At 44.6% G+C, this 21,770-nt stretch overlaps 1 protein-coding gene across 5 annotated transcripts in view; it reads left to right on the forward strand.

Annotated features, from left to right (window-relative positions):
* The window catches only part of NCAM1 (neural cell adhesion molecule 1), a 104,155-nt gene extending 82,672 nt beyond the window's left edge, over positions 1-21,483 (forward strand). For 2 of the 5 annotated variants that reach the window (XM_082778029.1, XM_082778030.1), the window contains 5 exons: positions 1,968-2,092; positions 3,443-3,623; positions 14,687-14,894; positions 15,306-15,422; positions 20,317-21,482. In XM_082778029.1, the coding sequence (XP_082634155.1) occupies positions 1,968-2,092; positions 3,443-3,623; positions 14,687-14,894; positions 15,306-15,422; positions 20,317-20,437 (752 nt within the window). In that variant the 3' untranslated portion in view covers positions 20,438-21,482. Of the gene's footprint in view, positions 1-1,967; positions 2,093-3,442; positions 3,624-6,600; positions 11,435-14,686; positions 14,895-15,305; positions 15,423-20,316 lie in introns of those variants that run through there. The other 3 variants (XM_082778031.1, XM_082778032.1, XM_082778028.1) reach the window with 2 other exon arrangements.
* Positions 21,484-21,770: the final 287 nt, after the last annotated feature.

Consider the following 21,770-nt stretch of genomic DNA (forward strand, 5'->3'; position numbering starts at 1 on the left):
AGTCGCAAACGTTACAAAGTATTTGGTCTTGTTCTCCTTGGGGGATACATTCAGAATTGGGCGTGTTTTAGTTGTGCATTTCACCACGCTTTGGGGCACATGTCAGCGTGTCTTTAAGAAAGCCTCCTGTCCAAATCCCAAGCAGCACTACGAGTAAAACAAGAGTGCTTTAGCAGAACCATAGCCACTTGAAGCTAGAATGGTGAAGTCTGTGCTCAGCATTAGCAGATCTGTACGGACTGTGGCTGAATGGAGGTGTAGGAGGTTTTTTGCTCTTTAACGCCCAGCCACTTTAATAGATGTATAAAATACTGGTAAGAATTAGGAGCCTGTAATGAGACCAGCCAATGTAGCACAATTAATTTCAGGAGTTTGTTGGAAGTGCCAACTGCAGCTGATTTGTAAGCTTTAATTTGCAAATAATTGCAGTGTTGCTTTTGCTCAAATTACCCATAAAGAAATTGGGTAGATTAGCCTTTAGGGAATAACAGCTGAAATGGTCAGAAGTTCCTAAACAGCTTTTAAGCCCAGAATTCATGAGTGAAACACTGAGACTACAGCACAGAGCCGATAGTAAAGAAGGCAGTAAGTACTATAAAACAACCTGGCAAGCTTCAGCAAGATTTATGATAATTTTTCTCAAATCTTACAGACTTCCAGTAGCGTTTAAGCTCCTGGGACATTTCAGAGCTGTAGAAATAATAGCTCCAAGTCCATTCTGAGATGAGCACTGGTGTAGAGGAGCCTTTGACTCTATCTTGCATAAAATGGAGCAAAGCCAGCATCCAGGCAATGACAAAGTTAGCAGGAGCTGAGCTCTCCAGTGGTCCCTGTCATTTTTAAAAGGAGACCAAGGCTCTTAGGCTCTTTTATCATTTAAGTACTTCTGCTAATTTGATGCTTATGTCGTTGGGTTGTTTGGTTGCTTGGTTTCTTTTTCCATAAAAACAAATAAGCAGGTAGTAATGTCTCTGGCACAGTGAGTTCACGGGCTATCAGAGCGCTTGAGAAACAATTGATCCCTGGGGTAGTAAGAAAACGGAAGGAGGAAGAATGCCTCTTTATCAGTCTGCTGCGGTATTTCTGAAGTGGGATGTTGTGAATATACAATCAACCTGTGGATTTTACTTTTGATAGAGGTGATACAGGATGATTGCATGCGGGAGAGAGAAACCATCCTCTGCAGGTTGCTTGTGACAGTTAGGGAGAAACTGGCTAGGAAAGGGCACTTATTAGAGACATGGGTGTGAAAGGGTGTTGTAAATCACCATGCCCTGAAGAGGAGAATGAAATCTCACTTTTTTCTGCTGATGTCAGGGATACAGATTGGGAAGCGATGGCTTTTTTCTTTTTTAAAAACATACAGAAGAAGAGCGAAAGGATTCTAGTTCTCTCCAGCCTGTGTTCATTATTGCAATTAGATGCACCAGTGCAAACAGACTGAAAACAGAAACTGTTGCAATGCAGTACCACTTTTTCACACCCGCTTAAGCGGCCACAAACAGTGAGTCTCTGGTCCAGGGACTGTAAAATGTCAACAGTATTCTAAGTACAAACACAGGTCTGTATGACAGCTGCGGTGCTTCCTTTTTCCATGCTGCCTGTTTGCCACATTCTCTAACTTGATTTTTCCAGGTTGTTTCACACAAGCATTTTTGAACAGAAAAAGTGAAAAACTGGGGTTTGTTCCAGGGTATCCTTGCAGAACGATCCTGCCTTTTTCACTTCGCCTCTGACTCGATTTAGGCACACACAGAAATGGTAAAGTGCATCAGTGGAAACAAACTACCAAATTCAAGAAGTACTTGAGTCTGAATATTTGTGTCTCTAGACAAGCAGCATCCTATGTGGCTGAGCCAGGGTAAGGCCAACACCCTGGCAGCTTAGTGTAGTGAAGTGTTTTTCTGATTTTTGAGTGCTCTTTTCCTAATGAATTTTTCACAAATGTAAATCCACCATTGTTTCAGGGGAACCCAGTGCACCCAAACTGGAAGGTCAGATGGGAGAAGACGGAAACTCCATTAAAGTGAATGTTATCAAGCAGGATGATGGTGGCTCCCCGATTAGACATTACCTGATCAAATATAGAGCCGTAAGTATGACTGATACTCAAGCCTGATTTATATGTAGCCTGTTCAGTGCTCAGGCTTTACAATGCAAGCAGATACCTTGGCAGACAACCCTGAAGCTAAGATCTTGCAGGTAGTCCAATACAGAAGTACGTGCTGAGCAGGTGTAGTGGAAGTGGGCAGGATACGAGACATGATATGCACAGGAGCAACTTAAAATATTTTGTCTCATTTTCTTTCCTTTCACTTCAATTATAAAAGATTATTTCTCCATTCTATCTTCTATAGAATTGTCAGCATATGATAATTACATACACTTAGGGTTTTTTTCCATTACATATATTTCTGAGACAGGATTGCCAGCAGCAACTGGAATGAGACCAGAGGCTCATAGTGTAGAGCATTGCCCACATTCAGATGTGTATCTAACCACAGCTTTCAATTGGTCATTAAAACTGCCACGTATTATTGAGTAACAGGTGCTTCAATAACAAATTTTTCTCCAGATCATGGAATAAAACATTCAGCATCATCAGTTTAGACCCAAATAGTAAAGTAAGAGAAGCTATAGGAAGCAACTTCCCTTTAGGGCTAACGAAATCAGATCTCATTCGTAATTGACCCACAATGTGGTTCTTTACAACCATCATTTTGTGCTTTTTGGGTTACCAAGAGCTTCTTAGAATGGAGAGTATCACAAGGATTACTTAATGTCACAGAACCGTAAATTCCAGCAGAGGTGAAGCAGCTTGTTAGTCCCCTCCACTTGCCCCAAAACTACCTATGACTACCATGGAAATAGCTTTTTCAAATAAGCGCAAGCAAAGTGGACATCTGGATTCCCTGAAAATTTGGAGTACAAATCAACAAAGTTGATAGTTTCATATGCTCCTTTTAAAATTTTTCTTAAACAGTGCAGAGTAGAAGGGTCATGATAAGCTGGGCCAGCCCCTGGTAAGAGGTCAGTCTTTCCTGCAGATGATAAAAATTTGATACTCAAAGACGTGTAAGAACATGCTTGAAGCGCTTTGCGGAGCAGAGGTGTACAGAAGTTGCAGCTTTTCTCCTCTGAAATGGAAGTCTTACGATGTGACAAAGACGAGAGGGAGAACTGACAGATTCAGCCATGGTGATACTGCAGAAAGCAGGTTTCTGAGCAGGAAAGAGACTGCTTCAGTATCTCTTGTCCTGTCCACTTGGAGCCATCAGCAAATGTCGTTTTGCACCTCTGAATTACCTGAGAAGCATGTGCCTTCTGTAGAAGCCTCCCCACTTTTCCATTTGTTTGTTAGCTGTTACCTTGTTCACAAAGCTGGCTACTAACATTGTGCTGTATGTTTTGCATCTCTGCCTGCCTTGTTGCTGTTCTGCAGAAGCACTCCTCAGAATGGAAACCAGAGATCAGACTTCCTTCTGGCAGCGACCACGTCATGCTGAAGTCTCTGGACTGGAATGCAGAGTACGAGGTTTATGTGATAGCTGAAAACCAGCAAGGGAAGTCCAAACCAGCTCACTACGCCTTCCGAACGTCTGCTCAGCCCACTGTCATCCCAGGTACGGCGGTCATAAGCTTTACCATTGTTTTCTGCTTCCAATTAATGCAACAGTGCTGCATCTTTTAATGTGCCTGAGTAACCCTGACAACTTGCTTGCTTAAAGCCATTATCATAATTGGTTACCCATCCAAAGCTTAGTTTTTGCCGCGTACATACCTGTACTGTAGTCCCTGTTACAGTATGTACAGCCCTAGCAGTACACGGGCAGGACTGCTGCACAACCACCCTGTCCAACTGTTCACAGGGGACGCTGGCTTTTTGTATCAGGGTAACGGGATTACCAGATGAGAAAAGCAGTGGACAGAAAATGCTTTCTGAAAACAGGATCCCCAGCTCAAGCTGAAGCAGAAGAGCTCTCTGACGCAATGCTTTTCACAATACAGATTTCCCTTCCAAACCTGCTTTGTGCTTGCTTACTGCCCGTTTGTGCATCCAGTTCATCCTTCTTTTATTTATTTCTGCGCAGGTGTAGTAATGTACAATTTAAAAATACAAAACAAAACAAAAAAACACCTTCAAGGATGAAATTACTGGACCACCTGTAAATTGAAGTTCTGATTGCTTTAAGGCAGATGGATGAACTTCAGCTGGACTGAAGCTGATGCATCAGTCACCTGCCTGCGCAGCCCAATTTAAGCACATTCGTGCCAAGATTGGTGCTGACAGTCTGTGCTGAAGGGAGTGATTTGATTTCACTCTGTCCTCTAGAGTCTTAACTCAGTCTCATGTTTTTCGTAGAACAATCAAAAAGTTTTAATCAGTGTTCACCTTGCACTGAGACTTTAGTCCTAAATATGCCCCTATTCCTGTCCTGTCAGAAGTAAACAGCTGAGAGCTCGTGCAGTTGCATGCCGAAACTCCACTGGATTAAGTCAGATAGTGTTGTTGGACATAAAAAGGAGTGAGCTGGGTGGTTGGGGCTCGAAAATGTTTGTGGCAGGGAAGATAAGGGTAGGGAGAGAGAGGGAAACGGGGCAAAAGGGACTGAGACGTGTGTTGGAAGAATACTCAGTAACTCATTAAGCAACTTACCCTCTGATTCTCATTTTCAGCAGCACTACTACTTACTACTCACATATTTGAAGGACAACTGTGACTAATGTGGCAGGGGAAGGTGGGGAATATTTGGCAAAGTGTGCTTCAGTGGTTTTTCAGACCAGAACAGTCACATGCAGTAGGCTGGAACAGCGAATAGATGGTTCCTTTACACTCTTGTGTATCTCCTCAGGGAAAAGTTACAAGCACTGATAAACATTTTTGTTCTTCCACACTCCTTGGGTGCAGCCAGTGATGCTTTCTGGTGCTGGTATTTTCTCTTAGACTTTGTTATATGCTCCAGTGGGATGCCAAGAGGTACCTGGGACAGCTGGGATGATTTGCACAGGTGTAATAGCAATCTGGGAGAACTCTGTTTCCTTTGCAATATACAGTTCGTGCTGTAGTCTGTGCAATGTGAGGAACAATGAGCACAGTTGTCACTGAGCCCTTTAAATGCAGCAGAAACATGGGCAAGGACTCCTTAAAAGGATGGGAATTTTTTTAGTATCCATTTTGTTTTCATGGGTGTAATTTCTTTGGCCTCTCTGGAATTACGATGTGAAGCACAGGAGGAATCAGGATTTGAGTTTGCTGTTTCCAGTGTCGCGCTTGGAAATGTTGGAAGCACGTTGACAAGCAGTTGTTCTCAGACTGCATCTTGCTGCAGGGTTGACCCAGCAGATGGACGCAGTTGATACGTAGGAAGAATGTGCCTCGGTTCAGGATCAAGTAGAGCACTGTGCAGTGATGTGGGTACTGCTGCCTGTGCTGGAGTGCTGACTGGGTTTCTCTAGCTTTTTTGTCTTCATTCTGTACAGAACTTTGGCTTACATTAGGCCTTTCAAGGTATTTCCAGATCCTTTCGTTCCGAGCTGTTCTCCAAACTAGTCATGTTTGGCACAATACTTGGGGAGGGCAGGGTGGCTTTTTCTGACATGGTCTCTCCGCAAATGAAGGCAGCTGTGCCCAGTTGCACTAGGGAAGAAGCTCTACCTACTACTGTGCTTTAGCATCTCTTATTTTCATAGAGTTTAGCTTGTGTTTTGATTTCCAAAAGAGCTAGATAAGCAAAGCCAGGGCCAAGACCTTTAAAATAGCATTGCTGTGCTTGACAGTAAGAGGCAGATATTTCATGCAGACTAAATGTATGTTTATTGAGTAGAGTCCTTTGTAGGACCATCATCTGTAGAATTTTCACAGCGTTCCTAAAGCGGCTGGAAAGATAAGAGTATTGCTGAAAGGAATAATAATTGCATTACAGTAGTTTGCAGGCAACTAGAAGGCTGAATGGAAGTCAGCCCTGTATTCTTGAGTCCATCTTGCCTCTGAGGCTGTGCTCACCTGGATCTGTTATCCAAATTCTTGGTACAGCGGGCTTTGGGGGAAGAACTTGGACAGGCAGGTGGATGGTCTGCTCCACAAAAGCTTTTGTTTTCTTTATTTGTAAAAGGCAGTGTTGTCCTTTCAAATACCAGCCAGCCATTTTCTTGTGTTGATCACTGAGCCTTCTGTTCCATCATTTTTAATCTCATTTGCTTGCTAACCCCATAAGCCCTGACCCGGACGCTGCTCTGCGGCTTTGGACATTGCTGAGCTTCTGAACCTGACCCTTTTGTCGGTGTGAATGTGCTAATGCTATCCTCTAACCTTTAGCCATTTTAATTTACTAAATTAAATAAACCTTTGATTCTTATGTTTTCTATATTTATGACCTAATTTTTTTTATCTATTTTTCTCTTTCTTTCTTTCTTTCTTTCTTTCTTTCTTCCTCGTCCTTTCTTCCCTCCCCCCTTTCCCCCTTATTCCTTTCCTATGTCTGTCGTCATACATGTCACCTTGGATCTCACGGGACACATCCACGCTTGCCACATGCACCAAATTTGCTTTTTAAACAACCATATTTTCCCCTCCTGGGAACCATTGTCTGGCACCTGCAGCGACCTTGGGAAGTCCATCAACGTCGTCTTCCTTTGTTTCATTGCTTCTTTCTGCAGTGACTCTGCTTTTGCTCTGTTAGAAACTTAAAATAAAGCAATATTTGCTTGAAAAGGCCTGGGTCCTGCCAAGGTGTGAAAGCAGATAACTTTGTTTCAGAGGATCCTGTCAGTTCAGGAGGAAACAAGAATCTTTAATTTGAAAGAGTTAATAATTTTGTAATGAGGAAAAATGGTCTAAGCCAAGTGTTTTAACAATCTTTTGTTACTTGTAATGAATTTGTCCTTTTTAATGGATGTAAAGGAAGATATTTTTGTTTGCTTGCTTTTTTTTCTCATAAGAAGGTACAATATTGAAAGCCTTTTAAAAACAAACAAAAAACCCCCATGCAAACTGATCTTTACTGATCTGTCCACACATCTGGTGCTGATCACCACTGTGTTGTGCAAAACTTCTTTAAAGCCTCACCCACAAATGTAACCTGGCAGACAGAAAAAGGGAAGAAAACTTGCCAGAGGGAATCCTATTGCTGGCCCGTATTTCTCTGCGGGCTTCTGCATGTGGATTCAAATTGATGGCTGTCGGAAAGTTTTCCTGACGCGGTGGCCTGAATATAAACATCTCGTGGGAATTGCACTGAAGACATTTCTTTCTTTCCTTTTTTGTGTGGTTCAGTCCTTGGGACTTCACTGGCCCCTTGTGAGCAGTGAAATATCTCCTGACCCATAGCGGATCTCTGGGGCATAATACAGCCCAAAAACATACAAGTTTGCAATGGATGCTTGTCTAATGTCTTCTGGTCCTCCACTTACTGTATTACCAACTTCACAGAGAGATCCTTTTTTTTTTTTTTTCTTCACCATTTTAACAGGAAGGATTAGCTTGGATCAAGTGACCTGATGATCTAAATGATTATTATTACTGATCCTTAATCATATTCACAGTTAACTGTGCATGTGACGCTATCAGACAGGATTAATCCATGGTGTAAATATGCAGCTTTGTTACCGAGTTCTGTGTATTGCATTTTGTTGAACAAATTTCAGGTGACTTTTTCTTTTTTGCTGTTTTTATTCAAAAAGAACAACACCAACAAAACATCAAAACCCTGTGCCCCTCATGAATTGTCTTTTGTGATGGGAAATCCATTTGGATGTGTTGCTCTTTTAAAAGGGCTTTCTCTCCATCTAGGTCTCTTTCTCTGTACGTGGGCCTGGGGTTGAAAAGAATGAATTGTTGATGGAGGTATTGAGCTGTCTGTATAGAACGTCTCAAATTCTATCAGTTGTCCAGACTGGCATTAATCTTTCTAACAAAGTGCTAAGAGGGACAGAGAACAAACCCCGCCATCAGTCTTGTCTAACTATGCATTTTATGCTCTGCACATAAGACTCCGCTGTGTTTATTCAGACCTTGTTCATGACAATTTGTGAACTTCTTGTCTGTCTAAATTATAAATGAAAACTTTTTTGCAGGCATTGCTCACAAAAGCATGTGGAGTTCTTATTTAAAACAAAACAAAACAAACAAAAAAACCCATACACACAAAAATGCAACGCATTCTTGCCTTCGGTATTCTAGAGTGTAGCAGACTTGTTTGATCTCTTGAGTTTACACCTTAGTGTTACTGAAGTACAGCTCAAGTAATCGTAATTCTAACGACTCATGTGAACTTCCACCTAGCTGAACTTATTAAGCTCATCTGTAGATCTGATGCCAGCCTGTCCTGTGGATTTCTCTATCCACAGACAGGTTACTAGGTGAGGGTAAGCATCCAACTCAGAGTATTAAAACGATCTTGCCCAAACTTGTACTGTTCATAACCGTTGGGCGAAGAGAGAGCAGCACCTCCAGAAGCCATTCTTCCTATTCAAGACTTAGGAGATGCGTTACCTTCCCATGGGCTGCTCCCTGTAGTTACTAAGCAAAGCCCAGATCATTAACATGGCTCAAATTATTGGAAATGAATCCCCTACTCAGCTGAAAATACAATTTATACAGAAAAAATACAGAAAGAGCTCCCATCCCTGTGTTTGCAAGAATAAGGAGCATAAGAGGTATTTTCACCACTTGTTTATGTGGGTTGTAACGTGTTAGATCCTTGAGAAGTCTGACAGTCAGAACTGGACGAGATTCCAGGTCTTGTTCTTGATGTGAACAAAGTATTAAAAAGCTTGCGGAAAAGCCTATGCTATTTTTGTGGACTTGGAGATGAGACAGAGATTCAGATCTGGACCCAGAAGAGGTTTAAGCATTTGGATTTTCTGCACACATACAGTTTTGCAAGTAAATGTTCTGTGGAATAACTCAAACCTACAGGAAGGCTTTAGAAGAGTGCTTCCGTGTGTGTGATGAACTGCAGAGCTTTGCAGGATCTTATTTGGCCCATGGGACTCCAGCACCTGTACTCCCACTTAGTTAAGTTTCTACATTTTTACAGAGGTGCATTTTTGTACAGAGATGCTTTTTTATTGTATACTTCATTGTTCTGGGCTCCTGCAAACTATTTAGAGATATCAAGAGTCTAAATGTTAATTTGATTAAATACTAAATCATTTTAGCTGTAGGGTGGAATGAATGGTTCTTAAAATATTTGTAGATCAGTGGAATTTAATCAAATGTGCCGATCCCTGAAGCTGAGTAATATGCTCCGTGCTTCCTGCATTTTATAGCAACAGCAAAATTCCTTTACAAAATGCACACAGACAAAGTAGGTTAGCACCAACAACATGAGGTCTGTAAGGATTCTTACATTACTCTTACTGCTAGTCTGTGAAAGATTTGAAATGTCAATTTGTGTCGTGCATTAGAATTTATGAGACCAGAACTAGCGGAGGAGATTTGAAAGTTAATGAAAATCACAAGGTTTTCTTCGCAGCCGAGAAAAGAAACAGTTCTGGGCCCAAGTCAATTGCAGGAAATTAACTTGGCCCAGTTTCATTGTCTGAAATACAAAACCTGAGAATAGAGCAAAAACAAGGCCATTCCTCTGCAGATCTGCCCTTATTCTCCCAATCCCTGTACGCAGCCTGACTGCCTTTCCTCTTGCAGCTATTCTTGATCCCTTGGGCCAGAGGGTCAGAGCAGGATAGATACGATTTGGAGAAGAAAGGAGGGAGATGTCTCCTGATTCAGGGCTCTCCTCTGGGTGTTTAGAGACAAAAGGGTTATTTGTTGCTATGATAGAAGGAATCAAATCTTGGAAAACAGAAGTGCTCGGTGTTTTTTATGACCTTATGCAGTGGGTTCCAAACTTGTGGAGCTAGCCAGTCCCCCAGCGGGAAAGACAGTCCCCCAGAAGGAAAGACAGCAGGACTTGTCTTCGATACAAACTGTTGGTTATATTGTTTTCAGCAGACCTCTGGCAGTTGTATCTAGTACGCAGTGTCCGAAGCTTTGCTTTTTCATGGATGCTTAGAGTCACAAAGAAAATCAGTGGCATAACACAGAACTGATGCTAGGCTTGAACATCTGTATCTGTTGTTCTTCACAGCAGCATGTTTTCTCAATTACATGTAACCTTTGGTGTGGGAAAAGCCTTGCAGGTTATCTAGTTCCATAAAAGCTCCGATACCTGCAGCAGTTTCCAGGCTTTCAGTTTGTAAACCTGGTGGTTTTTGTTCACCTTCCCTTTGCAAGTGTTTTCAATGCCTCTCGAGGAAGCTAATGGAAGCTAGAGAAAAGCAAAATTAAGGCTGCAGATCAAATCATGGAGCCATCACTGGGCCTTGGAGTACAAGTCTGGCAACTTCTCCATTGCACACGTTGCAATTAGCAAGATTAGTCATTATGTGGGGCCTGATGCTTGCAGGGGGGTTGGTTTTGGTTTTGTTGCAGGTTTTTTTTTGCTTGCCTTTTTGTAAAGTAGAGAGTCTGCTGCTGCTACGGATCTTCATGCTTGCCAAGGGCTATCAGAGACGCCATACTCTGCTTCCCAAACATGATTCACAGAAATGCACAAGTATTTCTGTGCACAAACACGCAGACACAAATGGGAGAACCTGCTATTGTCATTGTGCATGGAGCAGCAAGTGTTACTTGGAACAGGAACCATTTTTCATCCATTTTTGCTTTCTCTTACTAATCCTAAATAGCAAGGTGAGTATTCAGACAGCCTGTTCTGCAGTAGTGCTTAATAATCTCCATAACATCTCCGTTTAGTAAGTAAAGCAGATATGTGCAACCGTATTGGTAGAGGAAGACATGGCGTTCTGCTCTCGTGGGGATTTCTGTAAAAATTTCATACATTATTTCTAGCCTGAGCTCATCCACCTTCTGTTGCCAGCTTTTGAAATTTGTTGTATCTTTTCTCAAATAAAGTGCCTTAATGTATGTGCCGTTCTGCTGCATGTAGGTATTTTTAGGGCTACTCTCACCTAGTTCATTCCTGCACATTTCTTTTGTTAAGTTACATTGGCTGAGTTTCTTAAGTCACTCATGTATTTATTTATTTTTTTTTTTAATTTCCCTGACTAGCCTTATTCCTCAGCATTGGTAGTGAACAGCAACTATTGATACTCCTGAGTTTTTCCCCATTACTCATACTGATGCCCCAGAGAGTTGTACTTCCATCTCTAGCTCTTTGTGTCCCTGCTTACATATGTGCTGGGTATTGCCAGAAATGAACTGGTAAGAGGCCAGGCCGCCTTTCCTTGGGAATGCCTCAACCTTTTGATCTCCCATGGCACAGCAAACTCTGACTCCTGTCTGAGGCAGAAGTCAGTTCCATCCTGTTAACATAAAGCAGTTTGCCCAACTCCCATATGATGTGTAAAACCTAAATCACTTGAAAAAAAAAAAAATACTGCACTGCCTGCTGAGGAAGCAGACGTGGTGGCTGTGATCCAGAGACTAAGGCTGGTTGCCCTGGCTTGGGTTTTCAGTCCTCACCGGTCCAGTGGGTCATGTGCAGTGAGCAATACCGTCTGGGCAGAGTAGCAATAAGGCTGTCGATGTGATTTATGCCACAGAAAGTTCCTGACCTAAGAAACTTGTAGTTGATACTGATAGGCCTTAAAAAGCAGGTGCAGAATGGAAGCCAAGAGTAGGAATCTTGTTTGAATGGAATTCCCCAGAAGAGGGTTTCTGTCCCGTGAGAAGATTCGCTCCGTGTCCCTCCAGCAGTGATGGCCTGGGATGAGGTATACCTAGGAGGTGCAGTGAGAAAGTATGACTGTGTAGCCCAGGGGTGATGCTTTCCCTTATGCATCTTTAGTAGCATGACACAGAACTCATTCCCGGAAAGATGTTATAGATGAGAAGTTTGACACATCCTTAGTTTTTCCTCCAGGAGCTGCTGAGAACAGGATTGTGTTAACTATTGAATAATCCATGAAAGAATACTGAATACATTAGAAGACCAAATGTATGTCCCCCTCACTTCCTGCATGTATCACAGGTTCATTCATTCATTTAGTTATGCAGCTCCCTGCAAGGTGCTGGCAGGGGCTGCTCAGTGGCACAGACATTTTGCCAAGCATTGAAAGGACTTGTGATGGAAGTGTCAGCGCTGGGTGCCTCAGAGGGACTTCTAGATATAATTAAATAAATAAATAAATAAATAAATAAATAAAACAACTTTCCTCTTGGAGTCTGGTTTTCTCAGTGTTACAAAGTGAAACAACACTTACCTACCTCATGCTAAGGACATCCCACCTCCTGATTTTAAGGAATAAAAGAGCAGCAAAAGGAATGACCCTCTTTCTGAGAGCCCTGGAAATAATCTCTCCACGTACCAAAGTCAACATCACTTAGCCTCACAGGTCAAGGGATGCTTTGCAGGGCTCTTCAGCAAAGAAGAGATTCCAAGTGGTTGGGGATTGTGGCATCCAGTGGTAAAAATGCATGGGAAATGAAGAGAATCACGTCTTAATTGAAAGAAAAATAACAGGTTCCAAGGACAGTGATGAATGTGCTGATCCTGGTCAGCTGTCTCCACAAACATCAGGGATAAGCTCTGTGACATGCACAGGCCTTTGCTCACTGCAGGAAGTCAAAAACACTTGTCTGAAGGTTAGTACTACATGGGCAGCCCTGTGTGTTATCCAGGCATCCTTCAGCACCTCTCAGCTGCTGACATTTTGTCTACTGGAAAAGGCAGAGGAGTTTTTTCAGTCCCACAGCTGAGGAAATGTGGTGGAGGTTGGGTTTTGGCACAGGCAGCTGCTGTGACCAGGACAGTGTCAACAGAGTGACAACTTGCCTGCCTTTGCCATTTGCTTCCCTAGAAGGTTGCTTGGGCTGCTGGTTGTACCTAAGCCAAAATACTGGTGGAGCATTCCCTGGTCGGCTCAGCAGTCTGTGGACTAGACACAGCAGCTTGTGACTTCTCTCTCTCATTTCTGATTCACTTCTGGAAAGCTGGGTCTTACTGGAGGAAGGGGTGTGCCTCCTCCTTTAGCCTGTTGCCGATACCCTGATCCATATCCAGTCATTTATGCTGTCACGTCCTATCAGGAGTGGAGGTAATACAGTAGGACTACACAAAAAACAAGTCAAATGCACAGTAGAAGTCACCTCCCTCTCCTGTAGAGACCAACAGAACCTGAGGCCATGCCTCGTGCAGAGCCTGACCGCAGGTAACATCACCCAGCTATTTGAAGCTGCCTGTGATACGGCAGATAACAGTGTCTGTAAGTCCTGAGGCAGGTTGGGGGGTGAGATTTGATGCGGGGTTTTAGATTTTTGGCTCAGGAACAGCTCCTCCTTTAGGTACACGTTGGAATATCACTGAGCAAAGGAGGGTATTGGCAGACTGTGAACCACAACCAATTCATAGAGTATGGAGAGTTTCCTTCAGGAAGGGCTCAGTTCTTGCTAGGATAGCAGCCCTGTGGGCCAGGTATGCTCCGGCCTCTGTTAACCTTCTTCAGGTCATGTTTTAGCTGGTTAGAGAGAACTGAATAACCAAACAGCTCCTCGAGTGTCCTTTCTTTAATGCTGGTCGGGGGAGCTGCAACCAGGCCGCACCACCGGCAGTGTTAGCGCTGCTTGGCCTGCACAGCACCGTGCCCGGGTGGTGCTTCCTGGCCTGACTCTAGAGGGCTCGCTCCTGCAGCCTTGCAGAATTGCCTTGGCTGTAGTAAATGTGGAGGTTTGCCTTGTACAAGTGTCTCACCTTTGTATTCAAATACCGAAATCGTCGATGATTGTAAGTTTCGGCTAGCGGCATGAGTTTGGGCCAAATTCTCTACTGCAGCGCATGTGAACATGCACATCTTGCATGTGGCTTTTGCTGCTTACTGCCTGGCTGCTGCCTTAAAGAATTGCTTCAGGTTTCAGTGGTACAAATCGTACTCTCACGACCGACCTGCTGAGGAGCCTGCTGGCACCGGGCCCTCTGTGCTCGGAGGCAAGCATGTGCCTCTCACGGGGGCAGGGGAAGTGGATGATGGATCCGGGGTTTAACCTGGAGCTTTCCTCAGGGAGCCACTAGTTCTTCTTGTCAGGGTGATCTACCACCACCAGGTTGTTTCAAGCACCCCATTGAATAAGATAGCAGACTTTCCCAGCCTGTAATTGTTAGAGCAAGGCGAGCAGAAGGGAGAATCTTGGCGAGCCTGGTTCCTCCAGCAATGTCATTTATTTCCTGGAGTGAGTCCCAGCTTTGCTGCATGCCTTGTTCCCATCCCTGAACCCTGAGGGATGCTGATCTGTCCCTGCCAGGGGCCACTCTTTGCCTCCTTCATGCTGGTGAAAGTTGATCTCAGGCGGCAGAGCTCACGAGTCCCTGTTCACACAGGTGCTTGCTTGGGAACAAAAACACGTGGGGAGACAGGCAGCAGCTTTGCACGACCCCTGTGAAAACGAAGCTTGTGCGCTGCATAGCTGGTTGCACCGGGTTCATTTATGCCATGAAAGGGGCTAGTTGACCTTCAGGCCTCACTGGTGTTTCACAACTTTCTGTGTCCCACCAGTGCACATCATGCTCCAGAGCCCAGGCTTCGCTTCCAGCTATGACACTGTTCCTTGTTCTGCCTGACTTCCCATGCTTGCAACCTAAGTATTGCCAAATCTGAGCCATAGCTAGCCCCAAGTCACCTTTTTCTAACTACGATGCCTTCTTTTTTTCTCTTTTGGTCTCTAAAGCCAGCACTAGCCCTACATCAGGCCTCGGCACTGCTGCCATTGTAGGCATCCTCATTGTTATCTTTGTGCTGCTCCTGGTGGCTGTGGATGTCACCTGCTACTTCCTGAACAAATGTGGCCTGCTGATGTGCATTGCTGTCAACTTATGTGGCAAATCTGGACCAGGAGCCAAGGGCAAAGACATGGAGGAGGGCAAAGCCGCCTTTTCGTGAGTACTGTTATCACTTCTCTCACTCCTTCTGTTGAGCAATGTGTCCCAGCAGCAACTCTAGAAAAAAACTCCCGTGTTTCAGGGAGTTCTGGCTTTCCCATGTCTTTTGGGAGGGTACTGAAAATAATTGGGGCTGTGCTGTTTCTGCTTTTTATGTTCAGGAAAGGATTCTTTCTCAGTTTTTCTCCCATTCCTTTGAGTAGCTATCAAGTGGCTGACCCATATGCTGGACATCATAGTGGTCTTCTGTACTGTAGCTAATAATTGGAAGGAGGGGTGACAAAAAGAAATGATCTGCTGACCAAGCCAGCCTGTTTCTGTCAGTCACCATTGGTATTTCAAGTATGTCGTTGCAGGAGGATCCCTAATGTGGATGGGAAACATTTTTATGTAATTCCCTCGTTACAGGAAAGATGAGTCCAAGGAGCCTATCGTGGAAGTGCGGACTGAAGAGGAGCGGACCCCCAACCATGACGGGGGAAAACACACAGAGCCCAACGAGACCACCCCACTGACAGAGCCAGAGTATGTTGATAACAGTCCATCTTAGCACAGTGTCAGTCCAGTGCCCTTAGTTGCCTTAATCCCTGATCTCTAATGCACACGATTCAGGGCAGGAAGAGAGGAAGACAGGTAAAATCTTCATACTTGATTCCCAACATATTGGTGAGAAAACACTTCCTCTTTTTCCCGATCGACTCCTAGTTCCAGCACTGGAAGGGGAATAAAGCAGCGCTGCTCGAAAGGCTTGTCTCTGCTGGTCCAGTCCAGTGTGTAGATCCAGCACCTGTCGTGGTTTGTTGTAAGGGATCCAGAGCAAAAATTAGACCTGAGATGGCACTGAATGCTGCCTGAGCTCAGCCCTAGCAATGTCCAATGAGTGTGTGAACACCCCGTGGTGAAAGCAGCCCGCTGTACTGACAGCAGCAGAGTAGCTGTGCTCTGCATGTTGGGGGAGGCATGGTAAGTCTGACTATTCCTTGGGAGGGCTGAAAACTACCTACAAATTTTGGTCATATCAGATTTTGTTCAGGACCTGAATCTGTGAATCCCTGCTAAGAGTTTCGATAAGGTTTAAGTGTTGCCTACTGCCTGCATTAAACTGTTTCCTAAATTGGTGAGGTTCTAGTGCCCTCCAAGTACATGTCCACAACTTCTGGAGTAATAAAAGCATCAGTTCACTGTAGGAAGCTGCTGAAATGCTTGGTAATGTTTGGGTCAGGTTTGGGATTGATGGAGCAAGTTGGGTTTCTTCAGCAGAGTCATCACAGTGGCGGTGTGGTCAGATTCTTCCACCTTCGTTGTCTCACCAACTTGGATTAGGTTAGCAGTGGGGCCCACTGTTCTTACGGCTCTGCTGGAAGTCTGTGTGAGGTGAGAGGAGAAAGGAGGCCATGTCCACAAGAAGTACGGAAATGCAGAAGTGATGCACTGTAGAATAGCTGGGATTTATCTTGTCATGATTTTCTTGCCTTGTCTTACCAGGGTTTTAGCTCAGTTTGCTTCCTCTGCAAAGGTTTTCTCTTAGTTAGTAAGCCTGTGGTGGAGGCACACTGCCTTCTCATGCAGTAAGAGTTCTTGTTTGTGTTTTCCAGCCTCATCTGTGTACTTCTCACACCAATCAGTGCTATAGCACGGCTGCTACAGTGTAGTTAGTCAGACGTTGTCCTGAAGCAGACTTTATTCCATCTAGAACAATAGGCAGACACAAATCTGCTCTGAAGGGCAGAAAACATGGTCCCAAAGTTACGTGTGTGTATATATTAGGTGTGTGTATGAGAAAATATTCCATGCTGTGTGATGGAGATCTGAAACTTCTTGGCAAATGGATATGGCCAAGACAAGGGAGAGAATTCAGGGGTCCTATGCCAGGACATTGTTGCGTGGTTACAGCTGGCACCGGGCTGCAAGCTTGGGGAATTTGTAGAAAGCTTCCTTGTAAGGTTAGGTGTAAGAGGATGAGAGGGAAGTTAAGCTAAAAGAGAAGATTCTCTGCAAGTCGATGGGGTTACATTGACTAAGACTTGAACCAAAATCTGCGTGAACAAGCCATTCCTGAAGGTTGTGTCCTCTCTGCTCTTCCTTCTCTTCCTAGTTGTCCTTCAGTCATCCCTGCCAGCCCTTGCTACCCTTTGCACATTTGACCTCTGACAAGTTTCTCCTTCTCGGCCTCCATGTTGTGTTTGTGTCGTAACCACATGCCATGCTGCTGCTGCTGCCGTGCCACCCACCTGCCTCCTCATGCTTACGCTCTGCTTCCCTTCCCCTTGCTGTCGTTTATGGGCTTCATTGTCTCTATTTCTCTTCTACTCCTGTCCTCTTCACAGGCACACCGCCGATACCGCAGCTACCGTTGAGGACATGCTGCCTTCTGTAACTACGGGCACCACTAACTCTGACACTATCACTGAAACTTTTGCCACAGCCCAGAACAGCCCCACCAGTGAGACCACCACACTGACCTCCAGTATTGCCATGCCAGCCGCGGCCATTCCCGACTCCAACTCCATGTCGCCTGGCCAGGCTACTCCAGCCAAAGGGGGAGCCGCCTCAGTCTCTTCACCACCGCCCTCCTCTACCCCCAAAGTGGCCCCCCTTGTCGATCTCAGCGACACCCCGAGCTCTACTCCGGCTGCTAATAATTTGTCTTCAAGTGTCCTGTCCAACCAAGGCGCGGTGCTCAGCCCCAGCACTGTCGCTAACGTGGCCGAGACCTCCAAAGCGGCAGCTGGTAACAAGGCAGCTGCCCCAAGCCCTGCAAACCTCACTAGCCCTTCAGCTCCGTCAGAGCCCAAGCAGGAGGTCTCAAGCACCAAGAGCCCCGAGAAGGAAACTGTGCAGCCCAGCACAGTGAAGAGCCCAACAGAGACAACCAAGAACCCAAGCAATGTGAAGAGCGAGGCTGCTTCAGGCAGCACCACAAACCCTTCCCAGAATGAGGACTTTAAAATGGACGAAGGGACCTTCAAGACACCAGACATTGATCTTGCAAAGGATGTTTTTGCAGCTCTTGGCACTTCTACTCCTGCCAGTGTGACTAGCGGGCAAGCTCGCGAGCTCGCTTCTTCCACTGCAGACAGCTCTGTACCTGCTGCACCTGCAAAGACCGAGTATGGCTGCCTTTAATCTTCTGTTGGTTGTGTGCTGTCTCTCTTGTACACTGGTGCTTGTGCTGTGTTCTTGTTGGGTGTTCTCTGAACTAATCTCATTCTTTCCATAGCAAACTAACTCACCAGTGCACCAACTAAGCAGGGCTTGGCTTTAAAGGTCCAGGAGGAAAGCACGAATAGGCTGTGCCAGGGCAGCAGAGAAAAGACAAACCCAGGAATTTATCATAAACGTGTGATTCTTTATACTTTTCTGCAGTTTTATCTATCATAGATTATTCTTTTGTGAAAGAGATTGGAAACAGTTTGGTTTGGTGCAAAGGAAGCACTGTCCTCAGAGGCTGTGAGTTCCTGCAGCCACCCAAATTCCATTTCCTAACAGATCAGCAGAACCATTCAGAATTGACATCAGTGGAAGGCAGGGCAGAAGGTGGTGCTGTGTGAAACTTAATTGTGATACCTCTGGGTTGGTGCTTGAAGGGACAGGGTAAGGCAGAGGGGTAAGGCAAAGTGATCCTGTCTGAGAGAAGGGGAGCACTCACAGCTGGGTCAGGAGAACTGGGTGGTGTCTTTGTTGTCCTGGTTCATCAGAAATGAGTCTCCATCCACCATTCTTGGTCACCTTTTTACCCAGCTGGCTCATTCAGAGAGCACCAGCATGCCCCAAGGCAGGACAGCCATACAAGTCCTTCGGAGCCTTATTCCCTCTGGCCAGCATGCACTTTTCTCAGCTGAGATGAGTCTGCACCTGGTGTTTGGCAGGAAACACCGTAACTGGAGAGTGAAAGCCTGAAGTCCTCAGCATGAACTGGGGCCAGGGTCCTCAGCTGTTAGGCAGATGGTGGACAAGAGCGCTCTTGGTGTGCCAGTTTGGGCATTGGTACTGACAGAGCCGTTAGAGCAGAAGCTTGGAAAATGCTGATTGAATGAGCCTCTCTGTAGGACACGAGTACTGAAGTTCCTTGTTCCTTTGGGCTTCCTGTATGGACTCCACATGCTGACAAAGGCAGAATCAAATAGAAGGAGCACCTCCTCTTTCCGGCCTGAGCAGGGGCAGTGCTTTGTAGCTAGAAAGTCCTGAACAGGCAGCTGAGGTTTGGTCTGGGAGAAGCTCCCAGAAGGCAGAGTCCACACCACATCTTGGGCTTTTGGAAGGGAAGGCGTGTTGGTGACACGGGGCCCTACACTGTCTCAGCCAGATTGCTGCCAGGATTTAAGCAGCTGCTCTTGAGCCGGGTTTGCAGCTCGCACGGATACCTCTAAGCTCTGCTGCAGCAACCACAGGGACCACATGTCCTAAGTGACAGGTTTGATTAGAACTTCTTCCACCCTCATCTCTCCAGGAAAATTGCCTCATTCTGAAAGCTTTGCATTTCATCCAAAATAAGGTATGGGCCTGGGTTATCTTGCTTTGACACTGTGGTTACCATGGTGCTCACACTTCCAGAAGAGAAGTCAGGCAGCCATCGTAGAGCCAAGAGTTAGGCTTTTTTGCAGAGCAGAGTGAAAACCCCTGCTGTTTTACTCTTACTCATCCTAAGGCCCTGGTCTCCGTATCTCCCGTGCTGTGCTCCTGTCCTCTCCTAAATCAGAGAGATGTCTGGTGCCTCCCCAGATGCCCTTGGGCTGGAGGGAGCCAGGCAGCTTGATGGGCACAGAGAGACCTCTTCAGTTCCCTGCGGGTAAAAGCTACTGCCCTGTCCTGCTGGGTGCCACAGAGACGTGGCGCTTCGGACTCTGAAGGGAGTGTTGGACAAGCAGGTGTCTCTCATTGTTCAGTCAAGAGCCAAGGGCAGGGTGATGAATCTGAACTGCAGCCTGTGAAGCTCTTGACCTTCCGTATGCTTGCAAAAAGGCATCTGACAGAATCCACTTGTGTTTCCTTTCCTTCTGCATCCTGTGAAATTCTGAGAATGAGCTCCTGCAGAAAGAGATTTGCTGCTCGAGGGGCAGTCTGTTCCAACAGGACATTTGGGTGACGTAATTAGCGATGGTAAAAATCCAATTATTTTGCAATTGTGTGAAGGTTTCCTGTTCATTCCTGCAGCATTTCACACTGCAGCACGCCTTGTGCTTGTGCTGCAGCCTAAGGCCAGATCCTGCTTGTGTGTTAACTCAGGAGGGAAATCCTAGAGCTAAATGCTGGTGGGGAGTGGGGGGGGGCTGGGAGGTGAGTTTGGTTTTATTTATCTTTGCATCTGTCAAGGTGCTATGTTTGAATGTTTCCAGAAACATATTCTTATTGCTAATTCACCATAGATGGTCAATATTTTTCTGTCTCTAAACTGCCATTTTGGTGATTTCTTCCTCAGGAAAACCCCAGTAGAAGACAAATCTGAAGTGCAAGCAACGGAAACTAAGACACCTCCAGCAGAAGTCAAGACGGTCCCAAATGAAGCCACACAAACAAATGAAAATGAGAGCAAAGCATGATCAGCGACAGATGAAAAAATGACAGAACAACTTCACCCAAGCATTTAAAACACGAAACACAACACACATCTCATTCCTCTAGTGTCTGTTGCCTTTTTTTAAAAAAAATACAAAACAAAACAGAAAATGCATAAACGGGGGGGGGGGGTTCTCTCTTTTTCTTTTTTTTTTCTTTTTTTCTTTTTTTTAAAAAGATTTTTAGAAAGGTTCTATTTGTTGTGCACTTGCTTTTAAAAAGTAAAACATTTTAAAAACAGGGTTAAACCCACAACCAAACCAGGGCTTAGCTGACCCTGCTTATTCAAATAAGCAAAACTGCAAATACCAGTTAAAACATCGTTGAGGAGCTCAAAATCAACTAGTCTTAGGCAAAGGAAAAAAAAAAAAAAAAAAAAAAAGAAAGAAAAAAAGACCCTGTTCTTTCCTTGGTTAGTATACTAGATATAACCACTGTACTGCTTGACTACTTGGTACAGATGGTCCTTAATGAACAAAGTCCACAATTTATTTTTATACTTTTCAGTCGAGTTTGAAATATGTAAAGCCTCATAAATAAGTTATAATTTCTGTTCACCTTGTATTTGTTCAGTATGCAAAGTGTCTTGAGCTCTTTGTGGCTGAATTCTGTTCTCCACATTAGACATTTATTTGGGGGGTTATTTTTTTTTAGGAAGAATGCCAAAATTGCAGCTTCGGGGGATATATTTCAATTTGCAGTATTCAGACTCTACATTTCTTTAAATTTTATGTTAATTTTTGCCAACTTTTGTTCTTTCCAGTGTTTACAATTGACAAATATTTTTTTAACTTTTGTTGTGTTTAAATGTATGTGTAAAATAGCTGCCTTTTTTTTTTTTTTTAAGTGAATCCAGTCTATAGATACTAGGTTAGCAGCATGCTTGCTTTGCAAAGGGAGACATTTTTAAATATCGATGTTTACAGTAGTTTCCCCTTTATCTTTTTTAATTATTATAATAATTATAATTATTATTATTATTTCTTACTGGAGTAAGAAAAAGAGTAATGCTGGTCTTTGGTTTGTTTTTTTGGGGGGTGGGGGGTGGGGATATTCCAACCACTTGTCACCAACCGAGGTCTGTACCCAGCAATCCACATAAACACACGCTTAGCTTGGAATGAGAGAGTTGCTGGCGAGAGTCCTTATATGCTTAAATTTATTAAGAGTGTAAGTCCCTTGCTGGACCTGGGCCTGACTGCATAAGAAAAATATCATCTCTGCTTTTTTAGGACATTCTCCCTTTTCCTTCATGGAACCCTCCCAGAGCTTTGAGAGGCAGAAGAGAGATTGTACAGTTAGGGCTGGGCTGGTCTT

The sequence above is a fragment of the Aythya marila genome, assembly GCF_965140915.1.
Source record: "Aythya marila genome assembly, chromosome: 23".
NCBI classification, from domain to species: Eukaryota; Metazoa; Chordata; class Aves; order Anseriformes; family Anatidae; genus Aythya; species Aythya marila.